Source organism: Pangasianodon hypophthalmus, chromosome 23 (genome assembly GCF_027358585.1).
Source record: "Pangasianodon hypophthalmus isolate fPanHyp1 chromosome 23, fPanHyp1.pri, whole genome shotgun sequence".
NCBI lineage: Eukaryota > Metazoa > Chordata > Actinopteri > Siluriformes > Pangasiidae > Pangasianodon > Pangasianodon hypophthalmus.
In genome coordinates this window covers 17,129,780-17,153,960 of record NC_069732.1, presented here as the reverse complement: position 1 = coordinate 17,153,960, position 24,181 = coordinate 17,129,780, and the positions used below count along the sequence as shown (strand labels likewise).

The window sequence follows — 24,181 nt, the reverse complement described above, 5'->3', positions numbered from 1 at the left end:
TCGAATTAATTAAATGTTTTAATAGTGTGATGCAGTGACAGCGTAATGGTAGACAAATCTATTAGCTCATTTCAATATTATTTTTTCTTGTAGTATTACTGGACTAATCAAAAATCAAACAACAGATGAAATTTGTGTTATATTTATGTGCTATGCTTAAATGTGCCAGTTTCCACTGCTGGGGTAATATCGTCACAGATTGGCTTTTGTATGAGTGACACATTTCAGGTGCATCATAGAGATTTATGCTACGTCAAATAATCGAATTACGATTGAAATCAACATCATTATTTCTTATGTTCTCTCTCTCTCTCTCTCTCTATCTCAACACTCATATCCCCATCCTGTGCATTCTTTTGAACTTTTTCGTAAATAGGAACGTATCATCACCCGTTTTACTCTTTTTAAACTGATTTTAAAATTTTATTATATGTTTTAAGAGCCTTAAACCCATCTCTCTGACCTGCTGAGCATTACTTCACATGTCAGACGGTTGAGATCATCTGACCAGAGACTTCTGATGGCCCCTAAATCTAGTTTAAAGTCAAAGGGTGATCGTGCTTTTGCAATAGCAGGCCCAAAATTGTGGAACAGTTTTTTGGCATCTCTTCAGATGTAATCATATCATCAGAGTCAGAATTTAAATCTAAGTGGAAAACTTATCTTTTTGATCTGGCCTATAACTAAACCCAGAGCATGTCCTTGGTGGGTTTCGCTTAGAGTTTATTACTATGTGTAATGATGTCTTTTCATTTCTGTGGGGTTGTACCTAGATGGTCTCTTTCTTTTTTATAATTTGTATTTATTTGTAGTTGGTTGTACAGCACAACGGTCAGCTAGTGTTGTTTTTCTTGTGCTTTATAAATAAAGTGATTGATTGATTTAACTGACATTTCATGAACCTAGTATTATAAAGTTCTATCGTTTTGAAGACAGATTGCCAAATAGAACATTATAATAGTAAAGTCACGATCGGTTCATGGAAGCTGTGCTGTTTTTTGCTGACAGATCAGTTGCCGTAGTCAGCTTCACATGTTGTACATGTTTTAATTAGTGCAGATTAGCTCATATTACAAGCTTTTGTGCATAATAATTAGCTCATATTGCAGGCATGTGTGCATAACAGATGTTAAAGCATGTCCTGCTCTAAACAGAGCTGCACAGTGGAGGCTACTGATGCTAGAACACTTCAGCATAATCATAATGTACTGTAAGTACGCATTCACATTTATCCAGGCCTTTCTGGCTACGCCAGTGATGTGGCACTCAAGAACGTGAAGAATTATTTTTGTATGGAAGGAAAGGAATCCATGTCAGAGCAGAAGGAACCCTACTGAGGATTAAACTAGTGTGCAGGCAGTGTTATATGTTGTTTGGTCATTCTAATTATGAACAATTCTTTCTTTGTTTCTTGTCAGAAGTCTGAATCAATCTGAGCTTTACCTGAACAAACTTGAAGATAGCGAAGGCTGGAATGCTTTGTTCAGTGTAAACACAACCCAGAAAGCTGTAAAGCTGAGTATTAAAACAGCTGTCCCCAAGCCCGAGCAGGAAACTGCACAGCAAGGCGATGGACACACTGAAAGAAAACAGAACACATTCATAACAAAGCAGCCAGCAAATACACACTGTAAGGTCAGAGTCTGTCATTACAGAACCTCGGAGACAGATAAGGGTTGTGCTGTGTGCTGGTTTCAAAGACCACTGGAGCATCATTTGGGATGTTGAGAAAGATCAGGTAGAAGGCCACAAAATGCACCACCATTCCGAGGAAGACAACTGACGTGCGTCTGAAGTGGTTGTTCTTCAACACAAGGCCGAACAGCCCTCCACCTGAAAGCAACCCGCCAAGAAACACACTCAGTCCAGCTATGTCCATGATCCAGGTTCAGTCCAGATTAGCTTCATATCATCTTAGTTATTCTCTATATAATAAAGGAATAACTGTAAATAACTTAAAACATCTATTTTACTAAGAACAACTTTCTACACTGCAATATCACAGTCGTTTCAGGGCAACTATAACGTCAGACATTTCAACAAATAAAGGATGCTCTTTTTTTCTTGTAGCTTATTTATTCTAATAAATAATGAACTACTTTGCAAATTTCTTTTTTCTTTTTACATGCTTTTAAATGTCTTTCATTCCCTCTATTGTCATTTATTTAATTAATGTTTGTTTCACTTTTATTTTCAGGATTAATGTTTGACAGATCTTGTTCTGTTTGGTACTCACTTGTGCATATAATGTAAAGCTGCCATGATAACAACAATCATATTATTATTATTATTATTATTATTATTATTATTATTATTATTATTGTTATTATGCTGAACTATAAAATGGCTCCCAACCCTAGATTTACTCTCCATGGATTCCTAAACCATCCAAGAGAACACATAAGCAGTTAAAATACCATTTACCACAGTCATTTTTTAACAATAATTAAAAAACAGAAACATCTGGAACTGTTTTCTCTGGAAGTGGAAACACTGGACAGTGAAACAGAAGACCACAAAAAAGATTAAGAACAATTAAGAATTTGTAATTCCGGCCCTCGCTAGTAAAAAAGAAATAATAAAAAATAAAGCTATTGCACGTTGCTTGTGTAACAATGTTCTGTTGCGCTTGTCGTCGTCTGCTTTGCACGTTAATCTCACAGCTGCGAGTCTGGGATATGGCCCAAGAGTTTTTGACTTTGAGGATATAATAACATACTGCTGTTTTCTCAGTATTACATAAGTATTATGACAAGCAATTACATTTATTATTTTTGTAATATATCAATATGCAGTCAATTTTGATTGCATATCAACGTGTATACATACACACACACATGTGCAAACTATATATATATATATATATATATATATATATATATATATATATATATATATATATATATATATATAGTTCCAAATTTGAGGGGAAAAAGGATTTGCATCCAAGTATTAAAAATAATTCTAACATTTGAGCCTGTGACTAAACAGTTAATGCAATATTTTTGTTAATCCCCTTGATTTAAAGCTGAAAGTCTACACTTCAATCACTTGAATTAAAGTCTACACTTCACTCACATCTTCATTGCTTCATTTCAAATCCACTGTGGTGGTGTGCAGAAGCAAAATTACAAAAATTGCAAAAATCACTGTCCAAATACTTATGGACCTGACTGTATGTATATATATATATATATATATATATATATATATATATATATATATATATATATATCCATCCATCCATTCTCTGTACTGATTATTCTACACAGGGTCACGGGGAGCCTGGAGCTTATCCCAGGGGACTCGGGGCACAAGGCGGGGGGCCCCCTGGAGGGGTGCCAACCCATCACAAGGCACTCACTCACACACTACAGACTATTTATAAATCAGCCAATCAGCCTACAACGCATGTCTTTGAACTGAGGGAGGAAACTGGAAACCCCCGAAGCACAGGGAGAACAGGCAAACTCGGCACACACACAGTCTTAGATGCCCTGTTTTTGTCACAAACTTTATCGATTCAGTACAAAAACATTTTAGATTCCAAACAGTTTTTCAGCAGAAAATTAAATGCTATAGAAAAATGTTTGTATGACAGTAAAGAAAGCAGCAGATTCCATAAGAGACGCTTTTCAGATAAAAAAAAAACATAATGAAGGCTGCTGGGTTTCGCTGCAAAAATAAGAAGTAAGAGCGACAGTCGAAGTCTCCAGAAGAACTGTGGCTGCTTCTGCAATACGCTCAGTAACACTTCCAGCTCATTTCCTTATAAAACCACACACATATCTGGGCCTGCAATTTTATTTTTAAACCAAAGTTTCATCACGCCAAACTGAGTTTGTTTCATTTATTACTGTTTACTGCTTATTATAGATTTTTTTAAAATGTAGAAACATTTAATTTCATTATTTTTGACGGTATCTTTGCTCTACAGCATTTCTTTGCATGTAAGACTTTCACACAGCACTGTGTGTGTATTATATATATATATATATATATATATCTATATATATATATATATATATATATATATATATATATCTTAACTCTTAGCATATCTATTAGCTGTCCAGTCAGCCTCTAAATAAAATATTTCTGACACATCTGAGTTTGATTTCAGGGTTGGTTCCTTTGTATGTAAGGGTAGTGTTTTTAATCATGATTTACAATTTAAAGTTAACATCAGTTAGCTAATGAGCATGCTGAGCTAGCTTTATGAACAAACAGCTCGCCCACTGTAGCATACAATGTAGTCTCATTTTGGAGATAATACATTTATAATGAACAAAACAAGCAGCAAAGAAAAGCAAAATGGATTTATTCTGTAGAAGCACTGCTCCAATTTTCATCTTTTGGTTTCAGAATAATGTAGTAATTAATGTAGGACGGTCCTTGGCAAGCGTGTGTAATTGTGTATTATGCTCTGTCAGGTCTCACTGTGTTCAAGCAAACGCATGTGAACAGGCTTAGAGCCTGAATGAATGACTATTTCAATAGTGCCGAGCATCAGGAAGGGGGCGATGACAAATAGCAGTCTATTCGCTGGAAGAAACTGCAGAGTTTTTGGGGAATTCATTACTTTTGTACCATGCAGGCTAAGTGACTGTGAATACTACATTACTGTTAATGCTGTGTTGTTAAAAAGTATATTGGGCATTAACATTTAGTTATGCATTAAATATGAATTAATAGATAGAAAATTTGAAAGAAAAGTTGAAAGAAATATAAGTTTTGGTGCATCATGTGACAACAGAATTACTGTTAATGCTAAAAATGTATATATACTAACTTTACCAAATTATATATTACATATACAGGACAGTACAATAATCAGGGCAGCATTTCTGAGAAAGACAGACGTTTCATTGGCAAACTGTGAAGCAATGACAACCCCTGATGCAGTCAACCTCTTTTTAAAAAAATTCATTATTTGAGCAGTTCTTTTACTATCCATCTCACTATGGGGTGCAAATTTAAAACCACAAAAAACATGCCATGAGACTGCAGCTCCTGTTTTCTCTCCCATGTTTACGTCAGTTATTACACTGCTTGCTGCTAGGAGGCGAAAACTTAATACCACGGTATGTCCCGAAACTGCATGCCCAGAAGCGCAGCTGGCGCCTCTGCAGAGGGAGGAAGTTGGCCCAACTGAGTAACGCTACAAATTCCAACACGAAGATAAATCGCCTGACTGTCATGCACTAGCTTCCTACAAAATTAGAAAACAAATAAATGCCTTAGCTTTTCACCAAGAAACTCTGCCATCTCTGAATCCTTTTTAACTTATAGTGTAATATCACTCTCTCACTCCTGTCTGCTTGCACTCTCTCACTCTCACACTCGCTCTCTCCTGATTGGCTGCTGCCTCTGTCCATCACTGTGCTGTCACTTCTTTCATGACTAAAGTTGGGTTTGTTGTATCTGTGCTGCCGTATGACATATGCCTACAAATTTCCCATGATTCTGATCCCACACTCCTGATTCAGCACTGGCTGGGAATTACTATAACAGCATGACATAGTGACTCACATCAGCTCAGAGCATTTTCACCCACGGTTCAACAATCGCGTGGGGTGTTTTTCTAAACAAGAAATAATCCTACACATCATCTTCCTACACAAGATGATACCAAAATTAAACATTTTTGGATACTGCACACCATCTTCAGATCCAAAATCAACAAATAAAAATGACTGTGGGCCACAAAATCAAATGTTTTTGCACAGACCATATTAGAGTTCATATTTGAGCTCTACTGAAAACTCTTTTGAATTATATTCTAAATATTAGAATATAAAGGCACTTGAAATGTTGCATGGAACAATCTCAAAGATCGTCTACGTATGTCTACAACCATGGTCAACATTACAGGGAAAGGCTTTGTGTTGTTATTCTCTCTTCACTATATATCCTATTAATTGTATGGGTTGCCAAACGGTGCATTAAAACTTGTTAATAATCAATCTCCCTCGATCAGGGAATAAATGTATGCTTACCAACTATCTCTCCGATTCCCACCACAATGCCTGAAATGCCTATCAAGGCTTTGGAGCTGTCTCCAAAATGACTCGTGGCTCCAATGCAAGTTCCATACACACCACTATAAAAAGACAGCTCCAGACCTAAGAGGAAGGAACACTGCTATCAATAATTATGACAAGCCATGTATGACTAATGAAAGGAAGAATGTAACATAATATATTGTAAATATATCAAACTTACCACTGTAAGCCATGGAGAAGCTTAACAGTAATATAGTTTTTGTGCCAAAAAGGTGCAAAATTGCCTCTTGAAAAATAAAACAGAAATAGTCAAAGGTTGCAAACACACACATTATAAAACACACACATTGTCACTGGCACATGAATTATAATTTCCAGGTGGGACTTCAGCTTTTTTTTTTTTTTTTAAAGCAAGAATTAAATTCTTTTAATGGGATAGAAATTGTGATGATTTGTAAACTCTTGGAAGAGTTTTATGATGAGTAGGCGAACTCAGCGCAGTACACATGAGACCAGTAACACCCAATATCCTTAGTTTCACATTTGAATGGCTGTTTGGTTTCTGAGTCACTGTGTAATTTATTCCAGATTTACTCAGTTCCCAGAAACGCAGTAGTTCCCAGAAAACACAAGATTGTTTGTCTTTTTACACATGCTGGTTATCAGAGAATGCAAGTCTTTCTTATTTTATTATAGAATATCGCACTGATAAGATAAGGTGCATGATGCCAGAATGGTTTCTGCACTCACTGAAATCTGTTTTGGCCTCTTTTATGGCAGAGCTGGCTCGCTGTTTAAATCTGAAATAACATGAGGAAGTATTAAAATCTTTCGACAGTGACACCTAAAAATAGCCCCATCTCTAACCTTAACCTTATGAATAATCATAAGACAAATTATAGACAAACTGAAAAAGTGTTTATAAGGGGATTTACTGTACATTAGTCTGGATGAGAGCAGGGACTGGCCTTCTTCTTCAGACAGAATGTCCTCTTCCTCCAGCTGACTTGACTTTCGCAGAAAGAGGAAACTTAGTGTTCCAAGCACAGACGTGACCAGCAGAGCGATAAACATTGTCTTTCTGTCTCCGTCTGTGAGGCCAGGAAGAAATCAAATAAAACACTAATTTCTGCAATAAAAGACATGATGAAATTATTTCTGAACATGTGAGCATCAGTCATTTTGTGACTTTTGTCATTTTCATGTTCCTCATAATGGACTGACAGCTACAACGAAACCATTTTGGTTCCGTTATTTTATAGATGTTGACTCCTGATATCGTAAACCTGATTTGCTGATACTCCCAGACTGGATATGTGTACAATGATCAATTAACATGCTCTAAAAAGCCACATGACTTGGCCTTTAATAGTGGATATATCTTGAAAATTGTACAATGTCTAGAATGAGATTTAACGTACAGTTGTGGTCATAAGTTTACATACGCCTTGCAGAATCTGCAAAATGGTAATTATTTTAAAAAATATATCAGGGATCATAAAAATTGCATTTTGTTTTTTTATTTAGTACTGCCCTGAATAAGCTGTTCCACAGATGTTTCCATATAATCCACAAGACACAAATAAAAATTCACATAATGAAAAGGTAAGGGAAAGCAAGCTTCCTGAAATAAACCGTACGCTAAAGTAATAATGCGGCTTTTTTTTTAATCTACCAATTACGTACCACTCTTTAGCTCACAGAAACAACAAGTAGGGGATTCTTGCCTGTAGAAAGAAAGTAGCTATAACTTTTATTTGGCTCTATATAAATGTAAGGTAAGTAAAAGTTCCCTATAACTCTCCATTAAAATGCCATGTTTAGATCCAAGAGCTTTAGACATGATTTCAGACACAGTGGTGAAGCCCATGGTAAATGGCTGCTGTTAAAAATCACAGCCCTGTGTTCTTCTTGTCTTTTGAAAATGACATAAGTAAAAAAAAAAAAGTAAATACGTAAAAAAAAAATACAAGTTACCTGATATGTCAGTTTTTCCTTTCCAGTCTATATAGACATAAAGATTGCCAAACAACATACTGAAAGAAAAAGAATGAAAGTTACTACAGCGAAACCAAAATCCAACAAAAATAATTGAACAATAAGGTTATGAAATGTGCTGGTGAATAATTCCCTAGAAAAGATAACATTTCTAGGTTTTGCTGAATGGATTATTTTGCACATTACTTCTTACGGTATGATCGATTTGATTCTAATGCTAATGATTAAAGTCTCAGCACTGGCCTTATTACCTGCATTGCAACAAAGCCCAGAACATTGCTGTGTTCCTGTTAATTGTGGAGGCATCCGAATTCCCCACCAGAAAGCGACCTTGAGCCGTCCAAAGCACTGTGCAAACAAATCAAGGTTTTACTTTAATCCATGTGTGTCAAAAACCTGAGAACTCTGAATGAATGTTAAAAATTTCGCTCCAGTCCTGACCAAACAAATTTGAGACTGTATCGGATTATCCTTATCCATTCTTATTATTCTTTAATAACTTATTAAATGTCACAAATCTAGACCTGGCAATGTGGCAGTATTGCTATATTTATCCACAAAGAGGATCTATAACGAAGGTCAAATGATATTCTCAGCGCATTACTTGCAGCGCTGAATGAAACACAAGCATGAAAAACCTGAGAAGACTGAATACTTACAGGCTGCTGCCATCCCAATCAGTACTGAGGTCAAATAAAAGGACCAGGTCGATGGAATAATAAATACAGCTATGTAACCACTAAAAGACATACAACAGGGTTGGAGAAACATTACAGTACTTAATTAAATATCCACTAAATATTCACTAAATAAACGGGACATGTTCGGTAATTTGTGATACTTGCCTGTAAAGAATTCCGCTGAAGAACATGGTAAACTGTGGTCCGATTACTGCCACCACAGAGGGGGCAAATAAATTAGCAAACGAAAAAACTCCATATATTATACCAAGGCTGAAAAAGCAAAAGGAAAATGTGTTAATATGCACATCTCAGAGACATGAAATATTTCCATAAATGATAATAAAAAGGATAGGATGTATATACTTCAGACCGAGATCATATTTTTCAGGTTGTTGACCTACTGTTTTCTACAGAAACACTTATTTAAGTGATGTAGACAGTACAAGTTAAAGGAATACCTCCTTCTGAAGAAGCGAAAACAACAAACACTGAATTAAAGCTGTCTTGTACAGAACCCAGGTCCTTACCTGTGATACCCACTTCCACTGAAAGTAGCATTATCCAGACTTTTCACCACAGTTTGCTGAAGAGAAAGAAATCATATTAATTATGTAATAAAATCAGTGTGATGGTATACGGACTTCCAAATTAATCCCACCAAGATAATAATTTCTCCAAACCCTTCTAACAATACTCCACCCAAAGAAATCAACCAAAGACATGAGTGCGTCAAACTCCTTGAGACAATCATCTCATAACACACCAAATACGAGCATCACGTGTATAAGATACACTCTATGGCCAAAAGTTTGTGGACACCTGACCATCAAACTCATACATGGTTCTTCCCCAAAACTGTTCCCCAAAACCCCACAAAGTTATAAGCACACGATTGTATAGAACGTCTCTGTGTGCTGTAGCATTACAATTTCTCTTCACTGGAACTCAAACCTGTTCCAGCATGACAATGCCCCTGTGCACAAAGCGAGCTCCATGAAGACATGGTGTGTGAAGGTTGGAGTGGAAGAACTCGAGGGTCCTGCACAGAGCCCTGACCTCAACCCCACTGAACACCTTTGGGATGAACTGGAACACCGACTGAACCCCAGACCTCCTCACCAACATCAGCGCCTGATCTCACTAATGCTCTTGTAGCTGAATGAACACAAATCCCCACAGCCACGCTCCAACATCTAGTGGAAAGCTTCCCAGAAGAGTGGAGCTTATTAAAAAAGGGAATGAGATGTTCAGCAAGTACATATGGGTGTGATGGTCAGGTGTCCACATACTTTACATAAAAAAGTTATCCATCTTTACGCATGGTGTCACAACCATCATTGCCTGGTTTGGCATGATAACTATCTAGTCCAAGAGTAAAACACACCACTTTGCCCTGTTCACAGAGAAAAGTCAGAAGACACACTCTGGAATAACAACATGACCCCAGAGACTGCACTGCACACTAAGATACATTTAAGGAAATTTGACTGACTGTCCTGTATTTCTTAAGAGACTTGATGCAAAGATGGTAGATGTTTTATAAGTTGTTAAAGACTATTTAAGGACATTCATGCTTGGGAATTCTCCCTAATTACTGACAGGGGCCTATCTTCAAAGCTGTGGCTCCAAATCTTTCTATTTTCGATCCAATACTGACCACTACAGGCATCCTCTCTACGAGTGTCTGCTGTAAAGTTATGCAAAACCTCACAGATGCTACAGAAGTTCAGAAAGGCCATGAGTTATTTGTTTTTCTCTGTACTGTTATCTTGAGATAACAACTCAAAAGTCACAACTCAAGATAACAAACATGGTTTTCTCAAGATCACAACTTATTTTTCTCATGATGTTGTAATGCATGATTAGGCATACATGCTGTACATTATGTATGAGTGCATCTGGTTTTATTGTAATCAAGGAATGACACAAAAGGAAGTGTTTGATAGTGCTAGACAATTTCCAAATTAGTGTCCATCACCTGAGATGATGACTCAGAAATCTGTAACTAAACCATTGTGGACACTATAGTGACCCTGGACGGCATCATGTTTGAGACATAATTACTGCAGAATCTCCATAACACCAATATATGACAATGTGCCACTGGCCACCATGATGCAACGCTAGTATGCCTCTGCTACATGATCTCGGAAAACAAGATTTATTATCCTGAGATCATGAGAAGAATAAGTTGTGACCTCAAGGAAACAATACAGACAAACGTAAATAACTCATGGCCTTTCTGTAGACCTCCGTCGATCCTAGAAGCAATGGCATTCTGCTTTAAGATAAGTTGTGTCCTGTGCTCGCATACGTGATCTCATGATCTGTGTTGCATCGACAAGTTGCAACATAACATGCATTTAATGCTGATCTGATTTAACTTTAAATCGGATCTGATAGTGGAGTGTTTTTTACTCAGTATTGGACATTTACATTTGCAGCATTTTGGCAAAAATCCACAAACTTTACATTTTGCACATTTCCTTTTGGGAAACTCAGATCTAATTAGTCTACAATCTATGAAACATAACATGCTTAACTGGCTTTTTTTAATCTCTATAACCATCATGAAACTGGAAACTGGTGAGAAACTGGTGAGAAACTGGTGGGAAACTGGTGGGAAACTGGTGGGAATGCAGTGCATCTGCTGTGATATTCACCCAGTGCTCTTGTTAGACACCTCTGACATTATAATCTTCCAGATTGCGAACATGAGATGCGCCTGACTCGGATTTGCTAAACAATGAACAATTATACACTCTGCAAGCTACCACCATCTGTCTGCTTATTTATTTGTTTATTTACTATAATTTTTTAAATAATATTTAATATAGAATTATATACAATACTATAGAATAATATATTATATAATATATATTAAATATTTAAATAATATTTCATATTTCATATATTTATTTTTATTTCACTTTCCTATTACGACTTAATCCGTTTTTAACAAACCCACTCATTCTATCAAACATTTTTCTCAACAAATTACCTGATAGACGAACAAACATCCACATGGAGCCAGGTGCAGTGTATCAGTGTGTATATTTAAGAATGTGTTTGAGAAAGTTTGAGAACATAGATCTTACTCACTTCTATATTTCCACAGGTGGTGAAGGCTGTAAAAACGAGTAAAAACGCCATTCCCAGAATCACCACATTATATGTCCTGATGTCAGCCATCTCTCTCTCTCTCTCTCTCTCTCTCGCTCTCTCTCTCTCCTTCTTTCTGTCTCTCTCTGTCTCTCTCTCCTTCTCTCTCTCTCTCTCTCTCTCCTTCTCTCTGTCTCTCTCTCTCTCTCTCCTTCTTTCTGTCTCTCTCTCTCTCTCTCTCTCGCTCTCTCTCTCTCCTTCTCTCTGTCTCTCTCTCCTTCTCTCTCTCTCCAGAGTTTTTAGAGTTTTTTCTGAACAATCTTAGCAAAAACTGAGATCCATTGCAGGAAAACAATAAACTCTAACCAGTGTTACATATTATAAAGTGGAGTTTTAGCTGGAAACCATCCAAATGAGTCCACACACACACACACACACACACACACACACACACTCCTGGTGTGTGACCACTGCAGGAATGTCAGATCTAACCAGCATGTGATCACTTGGGTCCTCTCCACGGGATCTTTTGGAAATGATCCCAGGATCCAATTAAATGTGAAGGTTTAAGACTGTAGTTAGACAGAAACAGCAAAATAAAGAATAAATCAAATAAAAATAAATAATAATAATAACTATAACTAACAGCTATAGGCTATGACGATACATGAAGATCAAATTTAACTTTTTTAACTCTAAAACAATCAGACATGCATTTTTTTTTAAAAAAAAAGACAGTATTTCCAGCCTGTGTTTAATTAATTAGAGTGTTAATTATCTGTCTCATTATAACTGTTTATAATTAAGTTACAACGTCACCTTTCAGCTCTGAAGTGTTTTAGCTAGTAAATGTTTATAAAAAATATAATATATAACCCTGCATGCTCAAGTAAAGCTTGTCTGTTATGTCCTGGTTTAGTTTCTGGATTAAAAATGGATTAAAAGTCAGCAGCTTTTAGTTGAAGCACCTCGACAGCCAGAAGAACAAAAATAAATAAACAAATCGCTTTTCCAGATTTTTAGAATCGCAAAAGCAGCAGCTACGGAAGCCCGTCCGGTCCAAGCGGTGACAGCGCGTTCTTTCCCAGCAGGCATTCCTCATATTGTACACAATCATCATGGCGGCTCAGGATGGTAGGTTCATGCACAAAACCTGCTTCTGTTCTCTTCTCGACAGACCTTTCCGCTTTTCAGAGTATTAAACCGACTCCTGGAACGTCTCTGTAAGAAGATATCAACGTGTCAGGACTCTTTTTTTTGTAGATATGTTGTACTTAGCTAGCTAACTCGCCTCGGCCAAAAGTGTTGGCGAACTTAAGAAGCTGTGTTAGCTGTTGTGCTGCGTGTGCCAAGTCTGGCTAAAAATATAAAAAATAGATAAAAATACAAAAAATACAAACACTTAGCTAGTAAAAGTAAACCGTGGCACCTAGTGAGTGACCAGTGTTGTGTTATTTAAGGCTGTAAAACTAGCCAAGTTCCCATGGAGACTTTTCTAGATGGTTCGCCAACGTCAGCTAGCTAGCTAACAAGCTAATCATTTAGCATCATCATCATCATCACCATCACCAACATCATCTTTGTGGCTTTGAATAAGAGTGCTTGTGTAGAATTAGTCACTGGTTTAATGTAAACTATTCTGAGCACATGACTGTAAATGAGTGTAAGTGTGTTCAGTTGTTTTAGTGGCATGACAGTGCATGTGATTATACACAAGACATAAGGAGAAGTGTTATAAGTGTTTATTTTTAATAGTACACTCTTATAGATAGTCATGATCAATGATCAGTCCAAGAGTAATCACTTTCAAGCTCTTTCTGAATCCAAGCTTTTGACATGTCCACATATTACTGGTACATTTGAATCTTTTATGGCAAGAAGTGCTCCTGAGTAATTGGTTGTGTGTGAAAGTCATGTGTTTCGCTGTCCTAATGCGACCGTCTGTCTTCGATCGTGCAGGAAGCGAGGGAGTGGAAATGGAAACCGAAGTCAGCCTGAAAGCATCAGAAGTGTCGTCTGACGAGGGCAGTAAAGGAGACGCAGCAGGGGTTGAGCAAGCCGTCCTCGCCGATGGAGAGAACGCCTCGCTGTCTCAGGTCTCCGCCGTCAGCAACGGAGACGACGGCGAGGAGGGGAAGGAGATGGTGGAACTGAAAATTATTTGGAACAAGAACAAATATGATCTTAAAATACCTTTAGATGGAACTGGAGCTAAACTGAAAGAGAGAATTCACACACTTACTGGTGAGAAATGTCTTTAGGCCAGGGTGTAGCAGTTCTCATACTCATACACAATTTAAAAATACTATTATTATTATTCTCACTGTAAAATAACAAAATACTCTTTATTTGATCTTTAATTGTACGCATACAGAAGTATTTTGCGCCTGTACCACTCTGTGGTCTCTGCAGCCACACACACACACACACACACACACACACACATTAAAAACTCGGTGCTAATTACCACACACTCTTTCAGCATGATGGTTTATGATTATATGATGATTGTTTTAAAATAGCAATAACTGTGTTTCACTTCAGATTAACGTAAGAGTTTTTTTTGGTATTTTATAGAAAGTAGCATAAGCTACCCAACTGCTAGAGAGGTCTGTGTTGCTGCCCAGCATTTAGTGAAGTGACAAATTGTGCAAATTGTCAGAAAGAGGTTATAATACGTCGCATATTATATTTTATCTACACTATATGGCCAAAAGTATGTGGACACCTGACCTTCAAACCCATATGTGGTTCTTCCCCAAATTGTTGGCAAAAAGGTTGAAGCACACGATTGTATAGAACGTCTCTGTGTGCTGTAGCTTTACAGTTTCCCTTCACTGGAACTAAAAGGTCCAAACCTGTTCCAGCATGACAATGCCCCTGTGCACAAAGCGAGCTCCATGAAGACATGGTGTGTGAAGGTTGGAGTGGAAGAACTCGAGTGTCCTGCACAGAGCCCTGACCTCAACCCCACTGAACACCTTTGGGATGAACTGGAACACCGACTGAACCCCAGACCTCCTCACCAACATCAGCGCCTGATCTCACTAATGCTCTTGTAGCTGAATGAACACAAATCCCCACAGCCACGCTCCAACATCTAGTGGAAAGCTTCCCAGAAGAGTGGAGCTCATTATAACAGCAAACTGGGGAGTAGATCGTGGATGGGTTGTTCAAAAAGCACATGAGCGTGATGGTCAGGTGTCCACATACTTTTGGCCCTGTAGTGTGAGATGTCTGTGGTGTTTGGGTTTGTAATGGCTGCCGTCACTCTTCAGAAACGTTTCCGATTAACTCTGTGAATGCTCTTGTGTAGGTCTTCCACCCGCTATGCAGAAGGTGATGTACAAAGGACTGCTACCAGAGGACAAAACGCTTCGTGAAATTAAAGTCACAAACGGTGCGAAAATAATGGTGGTCGGGTCTACAATAAATGACGTCCTGGCTGTAAATACACCGAAGGAAGTAATTCAACAAGAAGTTAAAGCTGAGGAAAATAAAAAAGAGCCGTTGTGCAGACAAAAGGTGGGAATCCTCGTTTTATTCTTTTCCACACCACAGTGTTTCCTAGTGAACAAAGGGATATACATATCCATATAAAACTTAGCTTTGGTTGCTTTAGTAATATTATTGTCCTTATAAATAATTTTCTGTTGTAGCAACATAGAAAAGTGTTGGACAAAGGAAAACCTGAGGATGTTATGCCGTCAATAAAAGGAGCTAAGGTAATAAATCTTGATTGTTGAATCGTTGATTGTTTATGAAACGTTTATTCATTATGTGCAGTGCTATTATACTATCAAGTGTTAATGTATCAAATATTAAAGTTAGATATTAAATATTATATGAAATTTAAAATGTGATTAGCCTTTGCAAGGACCTTTAGATGGTTAAATAACATATTACTCTAATCTTTAGTCATTCATTAATTTTTTCATATTCATACGTATAGGAGCGTTTACCAACAGTGCCTTTATCTGGAATGTACAACAAATCTGGCGGAAAAGTAAGGCTCACTTTCAAACTGGAACAGGATCAGCTGTGGATTGGAACAAAGGGTGCCGATTTCTTTCTTCTTATTATTCTTTCTCCTTACATTTTGGATTTTTTTTTTCTTCTTTGTTAACCTCTGTGATTTTGGTTTACAGAAAGGACAGAAAAAATCCCAATGGGATCCATCAAAAATGTTGTGACTGAGCCTATAGAAGGTCATGAGGACTACCATATGATGGTATGTTTGCTTTTCTATATTTTTAATTCCAGAAAACCTCATGAGGTTTGGCCAGATTGCATAAAAAGTCCAGTTTAATCACAAAATCTTTGATTTAACACTTAACACTGTTGACACTTAATCATGTTGCTGCAGTGCAGTGCACAAAATCATGCAGACACAGGCCAGGAGCTTCAGTTAATGTTCACATCAAAGATCAGAACGTGGAAAAAATGTGACCTCGGAGACTTTGACCGTGGCCTGGCTGTTGGTGTCAGAGGGTCTGGGTTGAGTATTTCAGAAACTGCTGATTTTCACACACAGCACTCTCTAGAGTTTACTGGTTCAAGCTGACAGGAAGTCTATAGTAACTCACATAAGCACTCTTTACAACCGTGGCAAGCAGAAAAGCATCTCAGAGCACAGAACACGTCTGAGATGCTTTTCAAGCTCTAGGTGGATGGACTACAACAGCAGAAGACCAGATCAGGTTCCACTTCTGTCAGCCAAGAACAGGAAGCTGAGGCTACAGTGGGCACTGGCTCACTAAAACTGGACAGTTTAGGAGTGGAAAAACGTCTCCTGGTCTGATGAATCTCGATTTCTGCTGAAGCTCACAGATGGTAAGGTCAGATTTTGGCACCAACAGCATGAATCCATGGACCCAGCTGCTGCTTTGTGTCAACAGTCCAGGCTGGTGGAGGTGGTGTGATGGTGTGGGGAATGTTTTCTTGGCACCCTTTGAGCCCGTTAATACCAATCAATCATTGCTTGAATGCCACAGTGTATTTGAGCGTTGTTCCTGACCATGTGCATCCCTTCATGGTCACGACTTACCATCTTTTGATGGCTGCTTCCAGCATGATAGTGCGCCATGATCATCACAAAGCACAAGTCGTCTCAGACTGGTTTCAGTGTACTTCAGTGGCCTCCTCAGTCATCGGATCTGAATCCAGTAGAACACCTTTGGGATGTGATAGAACAGGTGATTCACAGCATAAACGTGCAGCTGGGAAATCTGCGATTATGTGACGCAAGCATGTGAACATGGACCAGAATCTCCAGAGAATCCAAGCCATTAAGAATCGAGATTGTTCTGAGCGCAAGACAGAAAAGGGTGGTGGGGGAACGTGGGTTGGTTCCAGGAGTGGAACCCTGATGTGGTCTTCTGCTGCTGTAGCCCATCCAACTTAAGTTTTGAGATGTTGTGAGTTCTGAGATGCTTTTCTGCTCACCACGGTTGTAAAGAGTGGTTATTTGAGTTGCTGTAGCCTTCCTGGCAGCTCAAACCAGTCTGGCCGTTCTCCTCTGATCTCTCTCATCAGCAAGTTGAAGTGTTTCATCCTGCAGGAGTTGTGAACTGCCACTCACAGGATGTTTTCATGTTGTACATCCATACATACATCCTTCTGAGATTCTCATTAGTGAGATATCTCAAGCACAAGTAGTTGAATGTTTGTATTTTATATGGAATTTATATGGAACTGATTAGACTTTGGATTTGAGCCATGATCAAGGTCACAGCAAGGTCAAATGTCTGAAATAGTTTTTCTTCAGTCGCTTCTATCCTGTTTGTCATACAGAGACGTTACTTACACCTTCATGTTCAGGAACTCAAGACCAATTCTTTGGTCTTGTACAAGGACCATATTTATTGACCAACATAAATATATATTTAAATATAACTCCCTAGCTAAAATGCAGAGTAATAAATATACACCCAGGGCAAACTTATGCCCCAGATGACTCATTCCTGAAACTAAAAAATACAGAGGAACTAAATAACATCTCCTGTTAGTCACTAGCTGGCTATTATTAGTTCTGCTGCTAAACAACTTTACAGCTGTGTAACGATACAAACTCCGCAACGAGGATGACTGTTGTTCACTAGCGACCAAATTGGAGAACAAATAAATGACTTACCTGTTCAGAAAGATAAAATCTATCACCCCTGAATCCATTTTCCTCTTATAGTAAAGTATCAGATACTCGCTCTCTGACTCCCGTTCAGTTTGTTTTCTCTCTCAAGCTGGCATATGGCATACGTGTAAAAGATTTCCTGTGAGCTTCGACCGGACACAGCTCTGAGAATTACTATAGCAGGACTGTCATGGTTTATGCAAACACAGTGTAGCACTGATGTTTGCTTAGCCTGATGTAGTTGAAAGCTAATTAATATTTAAGTGCAAGAACTAAAACTTTTGTGTAATTATAATTCTTTACCATTCCTTACTCAAGTTGTTATTTGGGCTACTTAAGGTTTTTGGTTGTTAAAACATCAGGACGCATCGAGCGATTTGAGCGCTTGGATCACAGATGTGTCTCTGACAAGCATCGCATCCTGTCTGCACTCGTACTTGGCTCTTCGCTTTTAATCAGATCGCACAAGACAGCTACCACATTTGAATAGAAACATGGTACCAATGTGGATCGAGGCTTTTGTCCTATCCGAGCGCTTAAATACTCACATAACGAGATTTGGTGAAGTCTACCCTGATTGAATTGGTAGAATTACAGTGGATATAAAAATCATGCTGGAAAGTGAAAATGTTTCTTCATCTTCAGCTGTCTAACAGAGGCCTGCAGGTTTTCTGCCAAAGTAGATGGTATTTGGAGTGATCTATGATTCCCCCTTGACTAAAGTCTCAGTCCCAGCTAAAGAGAAGCAGCCCCATAGCATGATGCTGCCACCACCATGCTTCACCGTTGGTATGGTGCTCTTTGGGTGATAAGCTGTCTTGTTTTTGCACAATCATATCTTTTAGAATTATGCCCAAAAAGTTCTACCTTGGTCTTATCAGACTATAACACATTTTGTCACATGGTTTGGGGTGATTTAGGTGGATTTTTTTTTTCTTCTGTGAGAAAGGGCTTCATCTTACCACCCTACCCCATAGCCCAGACATGTGAAGAATACAAGAGATTGCTGTCACATGCAGGTAGTGATCAGCACTCATCAGATATTCCTGCAGCTCCTTTAATGTTGCTGTAGGTCTCCTGGCAGCCTCCCTGATAACTTTCCATCTTGTCCTTTCTTCTATTTTGGAGAGATGTCCTGTTCTCTGTAATGTCACTGTGGTGCCCCGTTTTCTCCACTTGCTGATGATGGCCTTCGCAGTGCTCCATGGTACTGATCTGATGTTTTGGAAATTCTTTCGTACCCCTCTCCTGATTGATACCTTTCAACAGTGAGATCCTGTACGTGCTTTGTAAACTCTTTGAGGCCCATGGCTTCAGCAGTCTGATGAAACCAAGATGATGTCAAGAAAATCCTACAGAAACAGCTGATCTTTATTTGGAGTTAATCAGAATCACTTCATTGCTTTATTGATGACAGGTGTATGATAATTACTTTTGAACATGAGACTGAATGTGAATGGTTAATGTTTAATGGATAATTCTGAGCACAGTCACATGCCCCGTTATAAAAGGGTGTACACACTTATGCAACCAGGTTGTGAAGTTTTTTTTCCCCTTCTTTTTTCACTTGAATCGTGTTGGTTGCTTTATCAAACTAAAGATGGAAAAACATCTGACATACTTTACCTTAGTTACATTTTTTTTACATCACAAAAACCTGCCGTTTTTACAGGAGTGCGTAGACTTTTTATATCCGCTGTAGCCAGTAGAGCCGCATCGTGGCTGCATCACAAACCTGCACTCCGGTATCACTTAGAAGCGAACAGCACCTGCAGCAAAACTCTGGCAAACATCTGCATCTGCATTTTTTTTTTTTTTTGTCTTGTGAACAAATTCGTTTCCTTTGTGGGTTTCCTTTTCTTTTATTTTCTTGCTCTGTTTTGTATTGTTAACTACAGTGTTATCAGTAAAGCCGGTACCTTAACCTTTGGTTACACGTCAGCCTTCTTTTTAAAATGAATAACTCTGCCATAATCCTAAGCTTGCCTCATAAACCTTCAAGCGAGTGCTTTATTTTCTGCTCGTTTTAGATCATTCTCATGAAATCAAAGGTATGCTGCGGCAGTGATGTATTAAATGTTTAAAACACAAAATAACAAAATGAAAACCTTAAACGAGCATTATTTTGCCTTTCTGGCACATGTTTGTAATTCATCCCAGTTAGGCTGATGAGTCTGACGTTTTTAATATCTGTTTGGACAATGACAGAGTTTTTTGTGATTTTGCCTTTATAACACCACCACAATGGATTTGTAATGAATTAATCAAGATGGGATTAAAGTGTAGACTCTCAGCTTTAATTCAAGGGGTTTAACAGAAATATTTCATTAACAGCCATTTTCCCAGGCTCAGAAGTAATTGGACAAACTAACATAATTATAAATATAAGGATTATTTTTAATACTTGACTGCCTGAAGTCTGGAACCCATGGACATCACCAAATGCAGAGTTTCCTCCCTTGAGATGCTCTGCCAGGTTTTTACAGCAGCCGCATTGACTGCAAAGGATTTGAATCCAAGTATTAATAATAATCCTTATGTGTATAATTATGTTAGTTACTTTTGAGCCTGTGCAAATGGAGGGACTGTGTAAAAAATGATTTGATTGCTTCATTTCAAATCCATTGTGGTGTACAGAGGCAAAAATCACAAAAATTGTGTCCCTGTCCAAATACTTATGGCCCTGACTGTATATAATGGGCATAAAGCTGTATAGGATAGAGTTTATCCAGCTTACTTAATACAGTTTATCCACTTTACTTAGTACTTTAATCATTTAGGCATTTAGGATACATGAGTTTTTAAATGTTAATTCTAAATATTCTTACTAAATTTACCCGGAAACATTTTTTTTTAATTAACACACTACTTTAGTCTGATCAATGCCAAAAAAATTTTGCTTTGATGTAAGCTTGTATATTTTGGTAATGAGAGAAGTGGTGAATATTTGCATCAATTAATAATTCATAACTTAAAGGTCTTTTAGTAAACATACATGTGAAATGTTAAAAGTTTTATGTTTTTTAAAGTAAACAATCCACTTTACCTTTTTTGTCACATTTTTCAGTTGCTGTAATGAGATTTTATTAAAAAAAAAAAGTCTACATAATGTAACTCTAACTACAATTTCAGACCCAACTGTTTATGTTCCAAAGCAAAAGACCTCAAATAAATTATTTCAAATTCGAATAAAATCACTATTTCTTGAGAATTACACATTTACAGCTTATAGGCTTTTTTTTTTTTTTTACACTTTCAAAAGCGACACAAAGGGAATGTTTTGAAAATTTTAGTTCATCTTTTTTTAGTAGATTACCAAACCCTGGACTTTTTCGTCCCCGAGCATCTATTTTAGTGATTTTAGCTATCAGGATTGACAAGCATCGCATCCTTTTTGCACTCGTACTTCACTTTTAATCAGATCACATGAGACAGATGCCACATTTGAATAAAACCATGGTACCAATGTGGATCGAGGCTTTTGTTCTATAAAAATCGTGCTGGAAAGTGAAAATGTTTCTTCATCTTCAGCCATCTAACAGAGGCCTGCAGGTTTTCTGCCAAAATATATTGGTATTTGGAGCGATCCATGATTCCTTCTATTTTGACTAAAGCCTCAGTCCCAGCTAAAGAGAAGCAGCACCACAGCATGATGCTGCCACCACCATGTTTCTCCAGTCTCCATGTCATCACCAGGTTTCTTCCTCATATCGTCTTAGGCAGTTTTTCCTTGCTACCCTCACCACTGGCTTGCTCATTAGGGATAAATTCATATATTTTACAATTTATTTTTGGTTTAATCTAATTTGAATCTATTTATTTCTGGAAAGCTGCTTTGTGACAAACCCCATTTTTAAAAGCGCTAAAACAAATAAAATTGAATTGAATTGAATTGAACCATGCTTCACTGTGGGTATGGTGTTCTTTGGGTGATAAGTTGTCTAGTTTTTGCACCATCATATCTTTTAAAACTATGCCCAAAAAAGTTCAGACTACAGCACATTTAGCCACATGGTTTGGGCTGATTCAGATGGGCTTGGATTTTTTATTTTTTCCCCTGTGAGAAATGGCTTCATCTAGCCACCCTACCCCATAGAATACAAGAGATTGTTGTCACATGCTGGTAGTGACTTTTTTTCCCCCCCAAGTATCTATTTTAGTGATTTTTCCCTATCAGGATTTGGCCAAAGTGTTCTTAAAAGAAATTTCTTAAAGCAGCTTTAAGTTAAACTCTAAGATAAGATATCATTTATAAGAATTCCACTACACAATTTAATCTGATGGTTGCTATCTCAAGTGTGTAATGTGAAGTCACATTACTTCTTAATATCACCACTGTGTTGTTTAATGTTTTTGTTTGCTCTCCTAGGCGTTTCAGCTGGGTCCGACGGAAGCCTCTCAATACTGGGTTTACTGGGTGCCTGCACAGTATGTTGATGCAATCAAAGACACAGTCCTCGGGAAGTGGCAGTATTTTTAACGTGCCTCCTCTATTGACACTGAAGAATTGGGATTTAGAGCAAAACAACACCCTTAACTGGACCCTGTGTAATGATTTGAGGAACTTTTGATTTTTTTTTCAACCATATAAAAACTGAAGGAATTCTGGCGGACAATTTTTTTCCTGGGTTTTAAGTGCACTAAATGGCATAATCCCATTTTTTTTTTTCAACCCGTCTCACCTATTTTTTAAGCAACCCCAAGGATAAACAAAGAATTGTACAGAACTTACAAATACATGTGAAAGAAATAAAATATTATTTAAGGAAAAATGATTGATGGACCAGGGAGATTTTTATCTTGTACAGTTTGTTGGTGTACCATCATACAGTTCAATCAAGCCAAAGTTCATAACAACTCCATTGTACTGAGGGGAATGCTTTTTGTTGGTCATTGTTTAAAAATTATTTGCCATGCAATGGTACCACACATAATTAAAGTTAATTTAAATAAATTGACATAAGCCACTTTAAACGCAGTGAATACGTTGAGATCTCTGCTATTAAAGAATTAACAATGGATTAAGAGTTGATGATGTACAGTATATGTACTGGAGGCAAATGAAAAAATGGAAACACCAGAGAAAGCATATAAAAGCCTCATCAATTTAATACATATTCAACTATGCTTCTGTTATACAAGGCATTTTTACTAAACTTATTATCAGCATCTATAATGATATGAGACAAATACGTATAAAAAAACATAATTCAGTGTTCAAATCGCAAATATACAATGCATCAGAAGTGGAAATGCTACCTGATGAATAAATAAGTATAGCTGAAGATCTTTGAAGGATGTATATGTGGACACAATTGGTTGAAAATGGACACAGAAGTCGATTAAAACTCTTCACATAAGTGACGTTTAACATCTTCCAAACCTTTAACTGTTGCATTTTGGGGAGGAAATAAATATTCGATTCCCAAAGAAAAAAAAAGTTCTTCATGTATAACAAATTTGAACTTTTAAATTCAGTACATGATACTGAAATGATACAGTCAAAAAAAAAAAAAAAACTTTAAAGACCAAATTCAGCTCCTGGTTATAAATTATAGCCCAATTTTGCCGAGGTGTTTCCATTGTTTTGTGAGCGTCCTGTATGTTACCAGCTGTGCTATGTACCGCTCTCTAAGCCACGATGTTAAATTTCCACCCTTGCCTCTGTGTTTTCATGACAACCTGTGACATTAAGCTGTGCATCCTCTGCAATTTTGCTGCCTGGCTAGCAACCTCAAATAGGATGTATGAAAGAAAATATTGTTCAACACACTTTAATGCCATATTTTCTCATCTGGAACAGTGCTACTGTTCTTGTTCTTTGATTGCTTTATACAACCAGGTCACACTTGTGCAATGTCAATTATGGTGCTAACCAGTAATAAGCATTTTATTTTACAATTAAGCGTAAGCAGCTCAACAAAGATATCCTCATGACAGTATTTAATTGAAACAGACAGTGCTGACTCAGTGACAATTTCTGTTCTAACACCAACATGTGCCACTTATAGGCATCTTGACAAATCAGATGGATCCATGCAGCCTGACTATGACTGATTATGTAAATAAAGAACATGAGTTAATCCAATCCTGTCTTCTGCCATCCAAAATGTATGGATTTGAACAGAAAATAACGTGATACAAGTTTTTTTTTCTTTTTTCACCATTATAAAGTATGACCCTGATGACTGATGAATGGCTGTACGTAATCAGTACAGGCACATAATCTCAAACAGGCAATAAAAAAGTTTGTTTTTTCCTCA

The 24,181-nt window shown here is 37.5% G+C and overlaps 2 protein-coding genes across 3 annotated transcripts in view; one reads left to right on the top strand and one right to left on the bottom strand.

Moving 5' to 3' along the window:
* The window catches only part of LOC113536112 (UNC93-like protein MFSD11), an 18,673-nt gene extending 5,773 nt beyond the window's left edge, over positions 1–12,900 (bottom strand). The window contains exons 1-13 of the mRNA XM_026929898.3: positions 12,608–12,900; positions 11,789–12,360; positions 9,214–9,269; positions 8,849–8,956; positions 8,663–8,742; positions 8,255–8,351; positions 7,983–8,041; positions 6,946–7,096; positions 6,756–6,805; positions 6,226–6,291; positions 6,000–6,125; positions 1,659–1,833; positions 1,444–1,579 (exon numbers count right to left, since the gene is read on the bottom strand). Coding sequence (XP_026785699.2) covers positions 1,444–1,579; positions 1,659–1,833; positions 6,000–6,125; positions 6,226–6,291; positions 6,756–6,805; positions 6,946–7,096; positions 7,983–8,041; positions 8,255–8,351; positions 8,663–8,742; positions 8,849–8,956; positions 9,214–9,269; positions 11,789–11,878 — 1,194 coding nt within the window. The 5' untranslated portion in view covers positions 11,879–12,360; positions 12,608–12,900. The remainder of the gene's footprint in view (positions 1–1,443; positions 1,580–1,658; positions 1,834–5,999; positions 6,126–6,225; positions 6,292–6,755; positions 6,806–6,945; positions 7,097–7,982; positions 8,042–8,254; positions 8,352–8,662; positions 8,743–8,848; positions 8,957–9,213; positions 9,270–11,788; positions 12,361–12,607) is intronic.
* On the top strand, positions 12,798–24,181 carry ubfd1 (ubiquitin family domain containing 1). Of its 2 annotated transcripts, none has more exons than XM_026929956.3 (7): positions 12,798–12,922; positions 13,748–14,032; positions 15,105–15,313; positions 15,448–15,513; positions 15,741–15,846; positions 15,937–16,019; positions 22,288–24,181. In XM_026929956.3, the coding sequence occupies exons 1-7, from the start codon at positions 12,907–12,909 to the stop codon at positions 22,396–22,398; spliced, it is 876 nt and encodes a 291-aa protein (XP_026785757.1). In that variant the 5' UTR covers positions 12,798–12,906; the 3' UTR covers positions 22,399–24,181. The 2 variants fall into 2 exon arrangements, with proteins under 2 accessions (XP_026785757.1, XP_026785758.1); XM_026929957.3 differs by having other exon boundaries at positions 12,897–13,011.